Genomic DNA, 18858 nt, shown 5'->3' on the forward strand with positions numbered 1-18858 from the left:
GTTTTCCAGCGGGTTTCCATGGAGGTATCAGTTGCTCTTCCAGAAATGGGGGAGGGGAAAAAAAACAAACCCACACAACTAGAGCCAGTGAATAAATATTACAAAAATAAATTATATCTTCTATCCCCACAAAGTCTAACTAAAAATCTACATTCACATCTAAATACTCACTACATCTGTTGGATGTTTGGATACCAAGACATAAAATCACCTGTGTATTGCATTCAGACACTGCATTTAACAATGCAAGAATCAGTACCACCATGCAAGATCTAGCTTTTCAGATAAGCTGAGTAAATATCTCCATCCCTTTCGTGTTTGTCACTTTTTGCTATTCCACTTCGGCAGTGAAGACTAACGCTAGATTCAGTGCTTTTATACCCATCTGCCCTTCATAAAATACAGCAGCTGCTCTCTTTAAAGAAATTCTTAATAAATATATGTACACACTTAAAAAAAGTGAGCACAAAAAACAAACAGATGGTATAATGGAGAAGAAACCTATTAGTTACTGCCTTTTTATAAAGGCACATTTTAGCATTTAAGAATTGCCAGAAAGATTGTGTTTCAATTGGCTACAGCTCGTGGGGTTATTTAAATAAAAAAGCATAAGAGCTCATGTTAGTCTTCACTGCTCAAATAAGTTGATATGGAGGCTAGAGAGATCTAAAACGATATATTTTTCTCGAGTTCTGACACTCCTATGAACATACAAAAGACTGGCATTATCAGACAGAGAAGAGATTTAAAGAAATAAAGTTCATGGGATAAAGTTGTTCTGTCACAGTTCCTCAGTGTTCTGCGGCCTCAGTTCTCTGCTGCTGATGCCGCTGCCATTCCAGATTTCATGCTCTCTCGTGTCGATGATGTTAATTCCTCAAATTCTGTGTTTAGTTTGCCGATCACCCATTCCAGGGCATCTCGACCCTGTCAGAAAAAAAGACAAAATTTAGTATCAAAATGGATACAAGGCTACTTAAAATTAAAAAAAAACTTCCATTTCTTTCCTTTGTCAGACTTCAGAAGTGCTCTAAAGGAAACTGGTTTTGTATTATTTGGGGTTTTATGTTGAGGTTTCAAGTTTTTACTGAAGCTTCATTAATCAGAGAGTTTGCATAACCTTCATCTTATGTGCAGAAAGTTAGTGCCATACCGAAGTGAGGTTATGGGAAAAGCAGGGTCTATGTAAAATTACCTTCTAATTTAACAAGTCTGCTCACTGGTTACTTTAGCAATAAGGATGTTTTTACCATTTGCTTTTTCTGTTAGCATAGTAAAGACAACACTTGTACAGAGAGCAAGACAGATTCTAGTCCAGTTCATGCATCAGAATTGTTAAGAAATTTACATTTGGAGAATGTTTGATTATTGAAGATGAGAGCCAGAAAGACCCAAGCTGGACTTTCAGGTTAACTCAGCAGTTAAGGAAAAAACAAACAAATCCACAGACAGACATTCTACTTGTCAGAACAAAATTTGATCAGAAAATGACTAAGAGGGTATCATGGAGTTCTAAGTTCATGAATGAATCACTTTTAAGCATATAACTGGGCTAAGTTTTTAAAATTGCAACTACATTTTCTGTCACCCTGCCCTGTTCCTTCCTACTCCTAGAATATTTGAAGAAGGCCTCAGAGAAAACAAAGTACTGTGACTAAGTGCAATTGAACTTAAATACAAGTGTGCAACTCCTTTATTTTAATTGACCACATAGAATGTGCACTGCCCAGTTTTGTAAGTTCATGTAAGACTTATTTGACACGCTTACCTTGCTGGACTCTAGCGAGTCTCACACCTTTACTGAAGATTAGCTTTAAAATGAGAAATTTCTAGCCTAAAGTTAGATACAACTTTTTTTCCTTAATCAAAAGTACTGGAGTGTAGGGTTTTTAAATTTCATTTACCCAGGGTGAGTAGACGTTTTGCCCAGGTAAATAGGCTAAGTGAGACCAGGGAGACACTGGCTTCTGTCTGGCGGGGAGGGGAAAGGAAAGCCACAAAGCTCTCAAGCACTACTGCTTTAACAGGAAAGGTTGATGCCATTAGCAGAGTGCCCACGTGGAGAGAGGAATATTTGGCAGGTGCTGGGGCTCAGACATTTCCTTCAGAGCAAAGCGGTGAGGGGGGCAGCAGCAGCACCCTGTAAAGTTGAGGGACTGGGGTAGAACAACTAATGGGGAGATGGAATTTAATTTATTTGAATGGCAGAACAGACAAGGGAGCCATTATTTAAGAAGGCAGAAGAAGTGATTTTTTCCCAGGGGAGTTAAGATAGGTGGATGGAAATTCAGTATGCTTGGATCTGAGGGAATGGTGGCAGAGGTACTTTCCCATCTGGCATATTAGGCTTAGTCTTCAAGCAAGTGTCAGAAGACTATCAAGTCCTCTTGGAGAGAAGTAAAAATCAAGCTCACCTTAACCTCTTAAATATCATCACTACCACCACAAATGGCATCCTCTTGAGACTCAGAAGTTTTCAGTGGACATGCTGTCATGTTCTTACTATTCTTAACTATTAACTCTTCACTTTACCATCCATACATACACCCTAATGAATGAAACAGCTATAACTATATATGTGGAGATATACCTCTCTAACAGAATGACCCAAAAGGTCATTGAGTCCAGCCCCCTACCTTCAGTAGCAGGACCAAGTACTGATTTTTGCTGCTCCAGATCCCTTGAGTGGCCCTCTCAAGGACTGAACTCACAACCCTGGGTTTAGCAGACCAATGCTCAAACCACTGAGCTATCCCTGCCCTCACTAGATTAAAAGTACTCGATTCATGCTAAAGTGCATTCTAGGAAGAGCTACTACTAGGTTTGATTCAACAGTGCAGAATACAAGATGGCACCCAAATGAGCAGACAATCAGAGGACAGGATTCCTCAGAACAATATTTCAGTAAGAACTGAACTCTTGTGATACAGGCAGCTCAGCAAGAAGCACCAGAATGTACGCTATGTGACTGAGTCGTTATGTCATTAGCTTTACAAACTGCAATGCATGCAAACAAGTTGAATAGTTGGGGAACCTTACTGATGCAGGAACAAAGAGGGTGTTACCCCTTAAGAGAGTGCACTGTGTATGTATATTTGCTAGATGATATTTTAAAGAGTCCCTAACCCACTGTCTCCTCTTCCCTAACCAGAGGGAACTAGAGTGGATGCATATTTCAATAACCAGTCAGTCTTTTTCAAGTTAAGAAATAAAAAAGACTACACAACCTTACGATATTTCCATTTAGCCATACTGAAAGAAAATTGATTGTGAAATAGAAAGAGGCATCTTCAATCAGCAGGAAGAACATGCCAAGTTTAGAAATAAAGCCCTTTGTTATCCAAGTGCTATATTGAGTTATTTATGTTACAGTTAGCAGTCAGTGTTCACTAGGATCTGCCCACACACTAGTAGACAGTCCCCATCCTGAAAAGATTTTAAAGTATTAAAAACAAAAACCCATAGAATCAAAAAATTCTCATTCCTGAGCCAAGACCAAACATGAGACATTTCAGTTCCTACAAAAATTGGCGGCTCTGAAGTTACTGTTTTTACTGAGTGCCACCAACATGTTAAAGGGACATCAACTTGCATATTTTTGGTTTGGCTAATTAAAACTGAATTCATTTTAGTCAGAGCAGGACCTCTTCTTAAGAGATCTTTTTTTCCCCTGCTTCCCTGATGATATTTAGTAGCCTGAAGGGCCACATCCAACTCCTCACTCTCCTCCTCCCCATCAGCCAGTTTCCCCTCTGTGCACACAGCTGCCAACTTCAGTTTGTTTTGCTGGTTCTAGTGCTGGCAAACTCTCTCTTGCAGGGTATAGGGAAGCTTGCATGTGAGCTACAACAGAGCAGTGCACGTTGCTACATGCAACAGGAAATAAGTGCCCAATAAAATAGCAGAACAGTTTCCCCCCCTCTAATCTCTGTGAATATGACAGTTCAGTCAAACCATGCAGAAATAACCCCAGGTACAAGCTTTTCAAAGCTATTTTTCAAGTTATTGTCCTTTTAGTTACAGGGGCACTAATATACATAGCACTGGAAGTGTTTAAAATGTGTTACTTGTTCCTAAGAATGTTTAAGTCTGATCATAGACAGTAGACTTTTACTAGCCAAAAAGTTAGCCAGCATCTTTTGGGTAGGACTCAGATCCACAGAATTCCTTCCAAGGGTGATAACCAGTCAGTCAATCATCCAAAGTATGTTTGTGGGTTTTCCAAAACAAATAACATCAGTGAGGTATTTTCTCACAGCTCTTGAAAAACTGCTTAAATCCATATAACTTAAGCATCAATGCACCATGCTGAATAAATTTCAGAACAATTCTCCAGTAGAATCTAAGTTAATAAAGCTTCACCTCTACAATTTCTTTTAAAATTAAGGACCTGAGCAATTCTACTCAGTAAAAAGTTAAAAAAAAACAGAATCTGACAGAGGACTGGAGTTTTATATATAATACAATGTTATTTAAGTCCTACATTATATAAGACTTAAGCAAGCACATTCATAACCAAGCATGCACATTACATGTGTTAGCACTAAATTATGCTTTCAATATTAGGTCAAATACTAGTATAAGGATTTATTATATCTTTGATAATTGATAGCAAACTGACTATTCCAGTTGAAGTTTTTTGGAGAAGACAAAGCTTAATGGTTTGTCCAACCCAAGAACTTAGTGGCATGAAAAGTAAAGTTGAAAGCACACAGCCAGCATCTGCTGATTTTGTAAGTCATACACATCCCAAAATAAAATTATAAAGGAGAAGAGTTATGAAAAAAAGGTTTTAGGATGTTATCATTGGAAGTTTGTGGTTTCAATACAGGAATGACAATGTTGAGCTAGGCTAGCTAATGGAAGGCAAGGTAGAAAGCACTATTTACTGTCCAGCATAAAACTAACTATGAAAACTGTAACCACTCATATTCAGACTTCAGAGCTGAAAGGAAAGAAAGCAGCACTTCCTACCATGAACAAACTGAACTGCATCTGAAAGTTAAAATTTTACTTAATCATGTTGTTTAAAGAAGGTCATTTATTTGTAACAGCAGCAAGCCAAGAAAGCAATTTAAGATGCTAAATGAGATTCTCATTGCAACTATACCAATTCAGAGTGAAATATGTTCAGCTTCCACCTAAATTTTTCAACACCAACAGAAGCTCCGCCCCCCCAATCCCATCTACCTCTTAAAAGTCTAATGAAAAGGAAGAGACCAGATCAATTCCTATCAGGGAAGACAAAGCAAGTACCGATAACTCTGTGCTGAAGAACATGCTTGTTAGGCACCTGTTTTGAGAAAATCAACCCTAAACACATTTTTATAAGGCTGATTCCATTAACCAAGCATTTTTTGGCTAACTTCTTTAGATAACTGTTCTTATGTTGTCAAATTTAACTGACCATGCTGGCGTGGGCCCCTATTAAAAGGAGTGACACATTCACATGCCTAGGTACCTGCAGTAACCTATTATTTACATGTATAAGAAGCAACACTATTGTACAAAAGCACTGCAGTACATGTAGGAATAACTAAAGGTCTGCCCTTCCACTGATATAGTGGATTTGGGCTACTTGACCCATTCTAGGTTGCAATGAAAAAAAGAAACCATATGATTCTAGTATTATGAGAACAAGTTTGCCATTCCTGAATGTAACTGATTATATTACAATACATGCAAGCTAATGTACAGATTATTATTTTTTTTAATATAATCACATCACAACAGTCCATGCACACATTTGCTAGAAAGCTAAAATGCTGTACCGAGATAGTGAATGCCGGCGTTACCACTAGTTAGTACAAACTGCAGATGTAGAGATAGACTGCTAGCTTAGAGTGCTTTCAGAATTTTGAATTATCCACTCAATAGCATCCCACCCCTGGAGTAACACAGAAAAGATTAACACATGGCACAAAATTCATCTTTCATCATTGTAGTATTCAGGCATCAGGCCTGCAATCTCAAACCCTCAAAGCAAAATTCAACATTTACCTCAGCATTTCAAGATACAGCAGGAAACACTTTCCAGCAAAGCTTTTGCCATGTCTAAGCAGACTTCTGAAAGCACAGAAACTCAGTCTTGTGCTTCTACAGTCACCATCTCCTTCAAAGTACATCTGCTTGTTAGTAATGAAAGGGCTGGAAACACAAATTCCTGCCAAGTTAAGCATCTCTGAATGGATTTAGCTGTCTTAGAAAGGACAAGAAGGTACTGTTCCACCATTTGACACTTGGCTACGAAGATGTTTAAAAATGTTATATGGAAGGGGCCCTTTTCTAATTTGGCTTTCTACATATGTCAGACATTTTCTAAGTGGGCTGCTGGCAAACCAAAGATTTAACTGCAGTTATGAGTGTCAGAGGATGGTGAGATCACATTATGTACCCCATTACTCTAAGTGGAATTGGAGGAGAGAATTGTAAAAACTTTAAGTGGAGACACATTTATGGCCATCAAACTAAAATACAATCTACACTCTTGAAATTCAGCTAGCCACTTTTTCCTCCCTCTCCCCAAACCCTGCAGTTCATCCACTTAATCCCCAACCTTAGCACACTTTATTTCTGCCAGTCTATCCCCTAACACCGCTTTACTATTTCCTCAGGGAAGTGCACTGCAGGGATGAAGCAAACATTCAGATTCCCTCCTCTCCTCACCCCCTGCGATATCCTTATGGCCAAGAAGAGCTAAATGTTCATCAGTCTAAGGCCTGGTCTACACTATACGTTTATACCGAATTTAGCAGTGTTAAACCAAATTAACCCTGCACCCGTCCACACAACGAAGCCCTTTATATAGATATAAAGGGCTCTTAAAACCGATTTCTGCACTGCTCCCCAATGAGGGGAGTAGCGCTGAAATCGGTATTGCCATGTTGGATTAGAGTTATTGTGGCCGCAATTCGAAGGTATTGGCTTCTGGGCGGTATCCCACAGTGCACCACTGTGACCGCTCTGGAAAGCCATCTGAACTCAGATGCACTGGCCAGGTAGACAGGAAAAGCCCCAGGAACTTTTGAATTTCATTTCCTGTTTGGCCAGCGTAGAGCTCTGATCAGCGCGGGTGGCAATGCAGTCCCAAATCCAAAAAGAGCTCCAGCATGCACCCTACGGGAGATACTGGATCTGATTGCTATATGGGGAGACAAATCTGTTCTATCAGAGCTCTGTTACAGAAGACAAAATGTCAAAGCATTTGAAAAAGTCTCCAGGCTATGATAGACAGAGGCCACAGCAGGGACTCAGCACAATGCTGCGTGACAAGCGTTAACGGAAAGCCAAAGAATCAAATGGACGCTCATGGAGGGAGGGAGGGAGGGGGTACTGAGGACTCCAGCTATTCCACAGTCCCTGAAAAGCATTTGCATTCTTGGCTGAGCTCCCAATGCCTGAAGGGTCAAAAACATTTTCTTGGGTGTTTCAGGGTATGTCGTCAATGTGCCTTCCCGAAAGCAAAGGGAAAAAAAATAAATCGTTTCTCGCCTTTTTTCAATGTCACTCTATGTCTACTGCATGCCGCTAGTAGATGAGGTGCTGCAGTGCTGAACAGCAGCATCTTGTCCCCGGTGGCAGACAGTGCAAAATGACTGGTATCTATCGTCATCATCAGCCCGTGAGTGCTCCTGGCTAGCCTCGGTGAGGTCGGCCAGGTGCGCCTGGGCAAAAATGGGAATGACTCCCGGTCATTCCCGGCAGACGGTACAAAACGCTCGGTAACCGTCCTCATCATAGCAGCTGGAGGCTGAGCTCCATCAGCCTTCCCTCTTTCAAGTATAAAGAAGATTCTGTACTGCCTGGACTATCACAGCAGCGGGAGGCTGCCCCCCCCCAGCTCATTTTATCTCACTAAAAAGTCAGTGTTTCTTATTCCTGCATTCTTTATTACTTCATCACACAAATGGGGGGACACTGCCACAGTAGCCTAGGAGAGTTAGGGGAGGAGGGAAGCAATGAGTGGTGGTGTTGCAGAGGCACCCCCTAGAATGGCATGCAGCTCATCATTTCTGCAGAATCTCTGGGGCTCTGACCTGGAGCAGCTGTGCTCTCTGGTTCTCTAATAGACTTGCCCCATATTCTAGGCAGGACTATTTTTAGACAAAACAAAGAAGGGAATGACCTGGGAAGTCATTCCCATTTTTGTCCATGCGCCCCAGCCGACCTCAGCGAGGCCAGCCAGGAGCACCCATGACAGCAGCAGACGGTGCAAAATGACTGATAACCGTTATCTCATCACCAATTTACAATTGCAGATGGTGCTATAGCTGGTAACCATCTCTGCTACCTTGCAAAGGTAAATCAATGCTGCTGTGTAGCACTGCAGTACCGTGTCTGTCGGCAGCATCCAGTACACATACGGTGACAGTGACAAGAGGCTGAATGGGCTCCAGGGTTGCCATGCTATGGCATCTGCCAGGGCAATCCAGGGAAAAAGGGCGCGAAATGATTGTCTGCCGTTGCTTTCACGGAGGAAAGATTGAGTGATGATATTTACCCAGAATCACCTGCGACATTGTTTTTGCATTGGGATCTCAACCCAGAATTCCAATGGGTGGGGGAGACTGCAGGAACTATGGGATAGCTACCCACAGTGCAATGCTTCCGAAATCGATGCAAGCCTCGGTACATGGACGCACACCACCGAATTAATGTGCTTAGTGTAGCCGCGTGCACTCTACTTTATACAATCGGTTTTAAAAAACGGTTTCTGTAAAATCGGAATAATCCCGTAGTGCAGACATACCCTAAGGCTGGACATCAAGTGACAGAAGCAGCATCGCTGTCTAGTGATATCCTACTTTCAGGGGTAAGGGGCTGGCCAAGGCACATACTACCTGGGATGACATTGGGAACTAAGTCTGGACCTGAACTGCCACTACCCAACCAGGCCAGATCCCACTTGTATTTGTGCACCACATCCCACTCGCCCTCACATCTGTCTCACTGCTCGCTCCTTCACTGTTTGTCCTTCCCATCCTTACACCTGACCCGTGTTCTGTCACACCACATTCATTTCAGTCTGCTGCTCTTCCTCCAGAGGTGCTAGTGGAGAGGTACAGGTGTGATCCTCCATTGGATTTCTAGTAGTGTGAGAGCAAGATAGAGTGCCGCCAAGAGTACCAAATAACCACTCCCAAAGCCCTACCTAGAGTGTCTGAGTATGACTTTGGGATGAACAGAGCTCTTTTTCTATGCCTTGCAGATTAACACAAATTGGGGAATTTACTTCAACAGGGAGTACACAAATTGGCCTAGGTTCCCCCCCTTCTCATCAAAAACATCAGGTAATTTAATCTCTGTGCAGAGCTGCTTGTATAAAACTAAACTGGATGATTTCAGGTCATAGACGAAGGGACGGCGCACATGTAGCACAATGGGCAGATAAGAATTCTAACAAATTAGATTGTGCTGAGCAGTCTGCAGTGTGAGCAGTGTTCAATTTTGTGAATTAATTTTCCATTCTGTCATTATAGACATCTTTGCTGGTAGCCTTTTTAACCATTTGAACTGTGGCACCTTAAAGGCTAATAGATTTATTTGAGCATAAGCTTCCATGGGTAAAAAACCTCACTTCTTCAGATGCATCTGAAGTAGTGAGGTTTTTTACCCACAGAAGATTATGCCCAAACAAATCTATTAGCCTTTAAGGTGCCACCGGACTCCTTGTTGTTTTTGTGGATACAGACTTAGGGCTTGTCTACATCAGAAAGTTGCAGCGCTGGTGAGGGAGTTACAGCGCTGCAACTTTGAAGGTGTACACATCTGCAGGGCACCACCAGCGCTGCAACTCCCTGTTTGCAGCGCTGGCCGTACTCCCGTTTTGTCTCGGGTGTAGAGGATCCAGCGCTGGTGATCCAGCGCTGGTAATCCAATGTAGACAGTTACCAGCGCTTTTCTTGACCTCCGTGGAAGGAGGAAGCCTCTGGTAATCAAGCTGGTTTCCTTTCCCGGTTTGCTCTCTCGGTCCCGGAGCCACCCAGCAAACCGCAGGGAAGGAGACCTGCTTGCTCGGGGTTCCGGGACCGAGAGAGCAAACCGGGAACGCCGCGGTTTGCTCTCTCGGTCCCGGAGCCACCCAGCAAACCGCAGGGAAGGAGACCTGCTTGCTCGGGGTTCCGGGACCGAGAGAGCAAACCGGGAAAGGAAACCAGCTTCGCCGCGGTTTGCTCTCTCGGTCCCGGAACCCCGAGCAAGCAGGTCTCCTTCCCTGCGGTTTGCTGGGTGGCTCCGGGACCGAGAGAGCAAACCGCGGCGTTCCCGGTTTGCTCTCTCGGTCCCGGAACCCCGAGCAAGCAGGTCTCCTTCCCTGCGGTTTGCTGGCTGGCTCCGGGACCGAGAGAGCAAACCGCGGCGTTCCCGGTTTGCTCTCTCGGTCCCGGAACCCCGAGCAAGCAGGTCTCCTTCCCTGCGGTTTGCTGGGTGGCTCCGGGACCGAGAGAGCAAACCGCGGCGAAGCTGGTTTCCTTTCCCGGTTTGCTCTCTCGTCCCGGAACCCCCCTTGAAGCCGCCCAACAGCGCTGCAGTGTGGCCACATCTAACACCACTTGCAGCGCTGGTTGCTGTAAGTGTGGCCACTCTGCAGCGCTGGCCCTATACAGCTGTACTAATACAGCTGTAACAACCAGCGCTGCAAAATTTTAGATGTAGACATGGCCTAACACAGCTACCCCTTGACATTTGAACTGTGACATGAGGGTTTAAGAGCTGCTTGGGTAACAGTCTCTAACAATGGGAACATTATAGACAGGTCAGCCTGCATTTAAAAACTAGTTAACAAGTACTGCATTTCCTGCTTTTGGTGACATTTACAGGAACAACAAGAAGTTAAATGGTTAAAAATAAAAGTTGTACACACTTAAGGTCCAATCCTGCAGGTTTGAGCCTTAAGCATGGTATTCAGCAGTACAAGTGCTCAAGAATTACTGTCAAAAAAGCATACCTTTCTAGCATTGGAGGATATTGTGTTGGCCATTAAACTTTCCAAATAACTACTCAGGCTAACACCTTTTACAGTAATAATTGCTTCTTGAGTTAGCACAGTCCTGCAATGAAAGAAAATAAAGCTTAATTGATACAGAAAAGGAGCAATATACCCTCTCTCACAAACAGACAGATCCCTGACCCCAACTTACTTTTCTGGGTTTTCAGGATGAGGCGTGTAGACCAACCTCTCATCAACTGACACCAAATTTGTGAGAGTAATCTTAAAAACAAAAAACCACAAAAATTCTCAGAGGAAACAGCGAAGAGGAGAAACACTATCAACAATTCAGTAGCACCAACTGGTGCTTCATTATCCTTAACAGCAGAAAACAGGACAGTTACTGTACTTTGTAACAGCACAATTATAATTGTCAATAATTATTCAGAGGTGGTTTGTCTTCTGCTATTGCCAATCCAATTACAGCTAGGTAACCTCTGCCTTTCACTAGGTCTCTCTATATTCCATGTTGTCTGCCACAATTCAGGTAGCTTTCCAGTAACATTTCTGAATGTTGAACCAAGACTGAATGTCAGTATGTTTGCAATGGCAAGCTTTTTAATCCAGGCTCTTGATGGAAATAAGTAGCCTTATCAATCACACACAAAACATGTACTTAGAAAAGTCCCTAAGTCTAAATTTACTGTAAAAAGATAAGATTCTTACTGAAATCAGATTTAAAACGTGATAAGTTTGAAGGACATCAGAACACGACATAACAGTTTGCAAATTTCAACAAGATTAAAGATTTGCAATATAGTTCTAATGTATTTCTGCTGCTCAGGGAAACTTCTTTGGCTAGCATGTTTTATTGTCCAATACATAAGTCTGTCATTTCTGCTTTCTCAGAAGATGGTTTCACTGATGTCAAAATTACACCCATACAAATATTTTATATTGCCTACGTATTTAAAGTTGCCTACTCATGCAAAGAAGCAGCATACAGCGACTGAAAAAGGAAATGTTATTTAAAAATTTAGCAACCCAGAAAAGCTTCACATTGAAAATGCCGGTCTTTGTTTGACAGCCCTCAGTGCAAGCTTGTGCATTTCTGAAAGCTTTGCTTTCTTTTGTATTGCAAATAAGCAGGCGGTTGTTCTATTCTCCTACAGCCATTACCAAAAGCCTCCTGACCTCACTTAGTCACTTACATTGGTGGAGCAGAGTTCCATTTTCTTTTCTACTGGATCTACCACGGAATGTTCTTTAATGTATGTCAAAGTCCTACTTGTTCCCAAAATCTAGAAGACAAAACATTCCATTTAAATATTCAACATGACACCAGAACAAATTACAAAAGGTTTTCTGTGTTCTAAACTACTACTTTTACATATTTATGTTATAGTTATACATGAACACCCTGATCAGGATCAAGACCTCAACACGCTGAGTGCTAGGCAATCACACAAAGTGACATAGTCCCTGCCTGGAAGATACTACAATCGAAATTTGACTAACATTTCAGGAAACACTGCAATGCATTCATTGCAAGAGATGTGCTGCTATATCATTACATTTTCCCTATGATTTCTGGAAAAGGCATTTCCTATAAATTCAGAGTTGAGATCCCAGAGGATGAAGTGATGTAATGCATTACATCATCAGGTACTCATTCAACATATAAAAACATACCGCTTTCACAATACTTGGTAGTCCCCACTCTGTGCTGAGAAGTCGGTGACTATGTAACCTTCCCTGGTTATCGAGGCTCCTGTCTATCACATCTACTCCTACTACACATGGATTCATGGGATTGGGGTATTTTCTCATAGCAGCTTTGATAACTGTATCCCATGGGTGTCTAGGGAAAAAGAGACAGATGAATATTGTTAATGAAATGCATAAATACTAAGATCGAATGAGTGGTACAGACTTATCTGGGTATTGGGTGAAGTATTGGTCACCTCGTGCCTCAAAAACAAATACTGCTGATTTGGGGCAGGGACTCAGAAGGTCTATTAAAATAATTAGGGGCATGGAAGAATTTTTACATGGAAAGATTAAAAAGGCAGATTGTCATTTCTCCTCGTATTTGTTTACTTGGAAAGGAAACCAAGGTAGATAAAATGAGGAAGTTATAGTGAAGAGAGACAGGAAAAACAGAAGCTCCTGATCTAACAAGAACAAGTGACATTTGCTGAAGCTAAAAAATGGCAAATTCAGAACAATTAATAGAAAATTCTTTGCCATGCAACATGTAAATGAACAGAAGAACTCACTATCAAAGGATACGGAGGCAAAAAAGAATAATAAATATCTAGGTAATGCTAACAAATTTTGGAAGCAATATTAAGCCTCATGTTTCAGGATCTAAACCAATCTCTAACCATTTGGGACTAGAGGAAAAACTTAGTACATGGGGCAGATCATTCCACACCCACCTACTGTGTGGTTTTGGCACCTTCTCTGAAGTTTCTGGTGTTGGCCAGAGTCAGATACAAGAGACACAAGACTGGACTAGATAGACCATGGGCTTGATCCAGTATGGAAATTCTTCTGTTCTTAAACAATACTGACAGTGTTGAAAGAATACCTGATAGTTTGTGCAAGTGTACTTTGTATTGCATACATATTATACATGAGCAACCTGTTCCAAAGTGATTATTGATGTCTAACTTGACAACTAGTAAGAAGGGTGTTGGGGAAGTCATAGATAATGGGTGCTTGATAAGTTACATTTGTTCCAGCAGTGTAGGGTTAATGTAAGCTTTACCTAAGAGTAGAAGAGGCAAAGTGGATGAGGAACTCTCTTTCATTGGGGCAACTTCAACTGGTCAAAGAGACAAGCTTTCAAACTTACATAGAGCTCTTCTTCAGGTCTGGGAAAAAGACTGCATAAGCTCCCCAATAAAAGGTACAACCTCATCCACCTTGTCTCTCCAATATCCTAGGACTAAAACAGCAAACAAACAGATTTATGAGGTCATGTTCTCCATGCTAAAGCTGGCCTCCTCCAAAACTTCTTTCAATGTTCTAGGGTTGTGGAGACTGGTACTCACCTTACTTCAACTCTTTCTATTCACATGTAAAGAAGGCCCCCCCACTACATTAGCAAAGTGAAAGTGTCAAGAATATGTTTCCCCTAAGGCCTCAAAAGCCTCTGAACTAAACACCATATTCCACCAGATCTTTTATTTAAATTTCTTTAACAGTTTTGCTTCGTCTAAACTAGCAAACCAAACACTGAAAGCCAAATACAGCTGAGATCCACACACCTGCTACCCACAGCTACTGTCTGCAGTAGGATTCTCTCATTCTATAAATCTGTTATTCCATGGAGCAAGCTCAAGTCCAGCTAAACCAACACAAACTACAGTGGTTTCTCTCAGTGGTTTTCTGCACTCAAGTTTTCCACATTACTTACACTTGTTCAGCTCCACTGCTGTTAGCAAGTGTGGCTCTGCACTGGAAAAAAAAGTTAGGGAATAAAAGACAAGTGCAGGCACCAGGCAAAAGGTGTTGCTATGTGGAGGTGTTAAAACTCTTAGAAGAATAAGCATTGCAACAGTAAATGTTATACAACTGACTACCGTTTTCATTGCACACAGTCAGGACCTCCAAGGCAAACAGCCTTATTTCATGTTTTGAAGTCTCGGAAGTCAGCTCCTAAGGCCCAGCTTTTCAAAGTCAGTAATAAGGTGTTCTCAGAGGCTCTAACTTTTGACATCACTCCCCTCAATGCCAGAATTTGATTTGATGTTTAATTCAAACTTCTGACTAAACAGTATTTTGTCTTTTTTATTGGAGATGTTTAAATAGGTGAGGTTTCATGAAGAGTAAGATATTGAGTCATTTTGACATGCATACAAAAACTTTGCTATAGGAGCTATATTAGATAAATAATGGAAGAGAGTTTCAGTTTTGAATTAGACTACAGCTTAATTCCCCCATGTAGGAAGGCATCTACAAGACATTCCTCTATAACACACACACACACACACACACACACACACACACACACACACACTGGAGTTTTGCAAACATCTCCAGCATGAACAGGAAAAACAAAGTGGTCCTTCAGCTTCAAATGGGGAAATATATATTTTATTTTACAGCAGAAAGTTCCTTCCCCCATTCCTAGACCCTGCTCTCTACTAAAAGATATGCATGAACTGGTCTTCATATTATCATCAGGAATTATGTAATGTAACATGAACATAAAACTAAGCAGAAAGGTGATTAACAAAGGCAAGATGTCCTTGAAGGCTTTCAAGGAGCTAAAGGCCATTTTACTAATCTCTGATCTAACTACACTCACACACATTGCAGCATACGTTTTGCAGGCCTCACACTCCGTAATCTAATTTTCACATAGCATCAAGAAAGTATTATGTTCCACAGATAACTGATTTTCAAGTCAAGCTCTGCAGTTGCTCAAAACAGAAGTTGTGTCACGAAGAGAAACCTTTATTAGTACCAATCTTTAATTTTACACTAAGTTTTTGTTTACACATGATAACTTCAGGTGCCAAAACCCTGAGGCTAGATCTTTGTCCACATACCAAATGTAAACCAGCTTATCTGAAGTTATTTAAGGGTATGTCTACATCTAAAATTTTGCAGCGCTGGTTGTTACAGCTGTATTAGTACAGCTGTATAGGGCCAGCGCTGCAGAGTGGCCACACTTACAGCAACCAGTGCTGCAAGTGGTGTTAGATGTGGCCATACTGCAGCGCTGTTGGGCGGCTTCAAGGGGGGTTCGGGGAACGCGAGAGCAAACCGGATAAGGAGACCAGCTTCGCCGCGGTTTGCTCTCGCGTTCCCCGAACCCCCCTGCAAACCGCAGGGAAGGAGACCTGCTTGCACGGAGGTTCGGGGAACGCAAGAGCAAACCGGGGAAGGAGACCAGCTTTGCCGCGGTTTGCTCTCGCGTTCCCCGAACCCCCCTGCAAACCGCAGGGAAGGAGACCTGCTTGCACGGAGGTTCAGGGAACGCGAGAGCAAACCGGGGAAGGAGACCAGCTTGATTACCAGAGGCTTCCTCCGGCATGCTGGGATACCTGCTTATTCCACGGAGGTCAAGAAAAGCGCTGGTAAGTGTCTACACTTGATCACCAGCGCTGGATCCTCTACACCCGAGACAAAACGGGAGTACGGCCAGTGCTGCAAACAGGGAGTTGCAGCGCTGGTGATGCCCTGCAGATGTGTACACCTCCTAAGTTGCAGCGCTGTAACCCCCTCACCAGCGCTGCAACTTTGTGATGTAGACAAGCCCTGAGTAAATGTTGCTAAACCAGTACAAACTCCTATACTACGAAAATTTCACAAAAATTTTAGATTGCTGCTAACATCATGCTAGCTTCACCTATGTTAGCAAATGTGAGAGCCCCAGCATAGGGGGGCTTTCAATGACATTTTAGAACACTCTGTCTACATTGCAATAAAGTACCCACAGCTGGCCCATGTCAGCTGACTCTGTCATGGGGCTTGGACTGCTGGGCTATAAAATTGTAATGTAGACTCCCCACTCCCCTTTCATGGGGTCCCAGCACCCAGTCTCCAGCACAAATGCCTACACTGCAATTTTATAGCTCTGCAACCAAAGCTAGAGTCAGATGACAAAGGCCAACCATGCAGTGTAGACATAGCATGTCTAATCAACAGAGGGTCTGTGCCAGGCTAGATGACATGGAGCTTTAAACACAGATGGTACGCCTACATTAAGGCTCCCAAAAGTTGCTAACACTGGTAAAGCAAGACTGAAGTTTGCAATAATGAGACATTTTTTTAATTCCTCCTCAAAACCCACTTCCATCAGCTTGGAAGAACTGGGTGGTGGTAAGCACCCAGTTTCTTCTCTTTCCACCCCCCTTCCCTTTGTAGTCCATTAACAAATAAATAAATAAAAGTTAAAGAAAAGAAAAACCGGCACACACAACTACAAGCTTCATCTGGCACTACAGAGTCACATTCCGAACTTACTCTCCTCTTCCCTCTCCCTCCTTGCCCAGTATCTCCTAGGTTTATCCAGTCTAGACTGTAGCGTCCTAGGAAACAGGGACTATATTATATTTCTTTACAGCGAGGCTATGACTTCACTGACTTTTTAAAAAAAAAACACCACAAGCTTATACCTACGAATCTGTGCCACAACATATAAACAAACACCAAAAGGAAGCCACTGTTTTGAAATGTCCAAGCCATCATCACCGAAGTTCATAGCCTGTTATCTGCAAATGTTTCCCAGTATGATGTGGCTAGACTTTGACACACAAGTATTCTCAAACTTTGCTATCAATTGTTCAGTTCTCATTTTGTCTGACAACCATTTTCGCAGTTAAATGCTTCACTTATATGAAGAACAACATGAAATAAATGACAAAGTAAGTTATTAACTTTGAAGGTTAGCAGCTCATTGAAGGTATTTTGTGGATTACTTAAAAACACATAACAAAAGGGGTGGAGACAAACACAAAATGTTACAATAACTCAGTTTTAATCTGTTCATACCTTTCAGGAGAATCAACTATATCTGTGTTTTCTCTAATATTATGAAAGCCTATGCCTTAATGCCTAATAATGTAATAGTTTTGTTAGTTTCATAACTCTGCCTTTTTAGAGTCTTATTTCCTGCATACCTTGGCAAACAGATGACAGATGTTGAAACCTTTCATGCTGCTTTCAGCCCTTGTCTATACAGGAAAGTTTCAGCATAATTTGGGGGTGAATGTAAACCAATGTAGTTATACCAGCAGAACTCCCTGGTAGACACTTATTCTATTCTAAGAGCTTCTTCGGTGGTTGAGAAGTGGTTTAAACTAAGGTGAAAAAAGCCACTCTTTTACAGGATTAATAATGTCCACAAGGGGTCACACCAGTATTACCGGTAAAACTTCCCCATTAGACAAGCTCTCAGTCACCCCTCTCACGTTGGTATGGAACTTTTGCAAGGATCTCCATACTGCACTGCCACCAACTGCATCCCCTTTGAACAGCAAAATGTACTCCTCATTCAGTGAGAGCTGCGCACAATCTTAACTTGAACTACAAAAAGACCTCATGATCAGTTAGTTCTTAAAATTAGAAGAAAGGGGAACTGCGGAACTGATTACACTTCCTGCAACCCACGCAATGATACAGAGAAAGATACAGAGTTGCAGCACAGGCTGAGAAGCAAAGTTAAGGCCACTGCAGTAACGGTAGGTCATAGTTCACACTTAGCACTTTTTCCTCTGTAGGTCTATGTGGTGCCAGCTGTCACCTGGCTCTGCCACTGAGCTGCGGGGTGACCTCGGACGAGTCAAACCCCACTCTGTGCCTCAGTTTCCTCAGCTATGATCTAGGGCTAAATGACATTTCCCGGCCCATGGGCGAAGGGCAAGGGCTGGAGTATCACAGCGCCGGGTAGCGTGCAGCCCCGTGACCGGCACGGCCCGCAGCCCCGGATTGCAAACCAAGCCCCCGGCTGGGCCGGGAGTCCCCACGGGCATAGACCGGCGTCTGGCCCGGTAACGACGGAGTCACAGCCCGGGGCCGCAGGGCCGGCGCGCTCCCGGCCTGCAGGAATCACCGCCCCGCCCTGAAGTCTGGGGCCGGCGCCCAAGCTCCCCCGGCCCAGGCTCGGCGCCTGCTCCCGCCGCTCACCCGAACACGTGCTCCGAGCTCCAGATCTTCATAGCTCCGCCGCTGCCCCCGGCGCGCGAGCCCCAATGGCGACGTCCCAAGCGCTCGCTCCGGGCAAAGAAAGAGCCGGCTCAGCGGGGGCGGGGCCGTGACGCGAGCAGGGGGCGGGACGCACCGAGCCGGGAACAGAGTGTGCTGGGCAGGCTCCCAATTGCCTCACGGGTGGGAGGGGCGCGCGGGACACCAGAAAGAAAAAGCCCGCCCCACTTTTAAATACGTCATTCCAGCGCCTGCAGGCCCCTGCGGCC

At 43.1% G+C, this 18858-nt stretch overlaps 1 protein-coding gene across 1 annotated transcript; it reads right to left on the minus strand.

Annotated features, from left to right (window-relative positions):
• Nucleotides 1-661: 661 nt before the first annotated feature.
• Nucleotides 662-18713, minus strand: PRELID3A (PRELI domain containing 3A). Its single transcript, XM_030552725.1, has 6 exons — nt 18572-18713; nt 12620-12788; nt 12139-12228; nt 11139-11209; nt 10946-11048; nt 662-927 (listed from the first exon to the last, which is right to left on the minus strand). Exons 1-6 carry the CDS (start codon nt 18601-18603, stop codon nt 808-810), a joined length of 585 nt encoding a protein of 194 aa, XP_030408585.1. The 5' UTR covers nt 18604-18713; the 3' UTR covers nt 662-807.
• Between the last annotated feature and the right edge of the window lie 145 nt (nt 18714-18858).

Source organism: Gopherus evgoodei, chromosome 2 (assembly GCF_007399415.2).
Source record: "Gopherus evgoodei ecotype Sinaloan lineage chromosome 2, rGopEvg1_v1.p, whole genome shotgun sequence".
NCBI classification, from domain to species: Eukaryota; Metazoa; Chordata; order Testudines; family Testudinidae; genus Gopherus; species Gopherus evgoodei.

Coding starts and splice junctions, on each gene's coding strand:
- PRELID3A (XM_030552725.1), bottom strand. CDS start 18,603: ATGAAGATCTGGAGCTCGGAGCACGTGTTCGG. Junction 12,229..12,619: donor TACCAAGTATTGTGAAAGCG/GTATGTTTTTAT, acceptor TTTGTCTTCTAG/ATTTTGGGAACAAGTAGGAC. Junction 11,049..11,138: donor CATCCTGAAAACCCAGAAAA/GTAAGTTGGGGT, acceptor CTTTCATTGCAG/GACTGTGCTAACTCAAGAAG.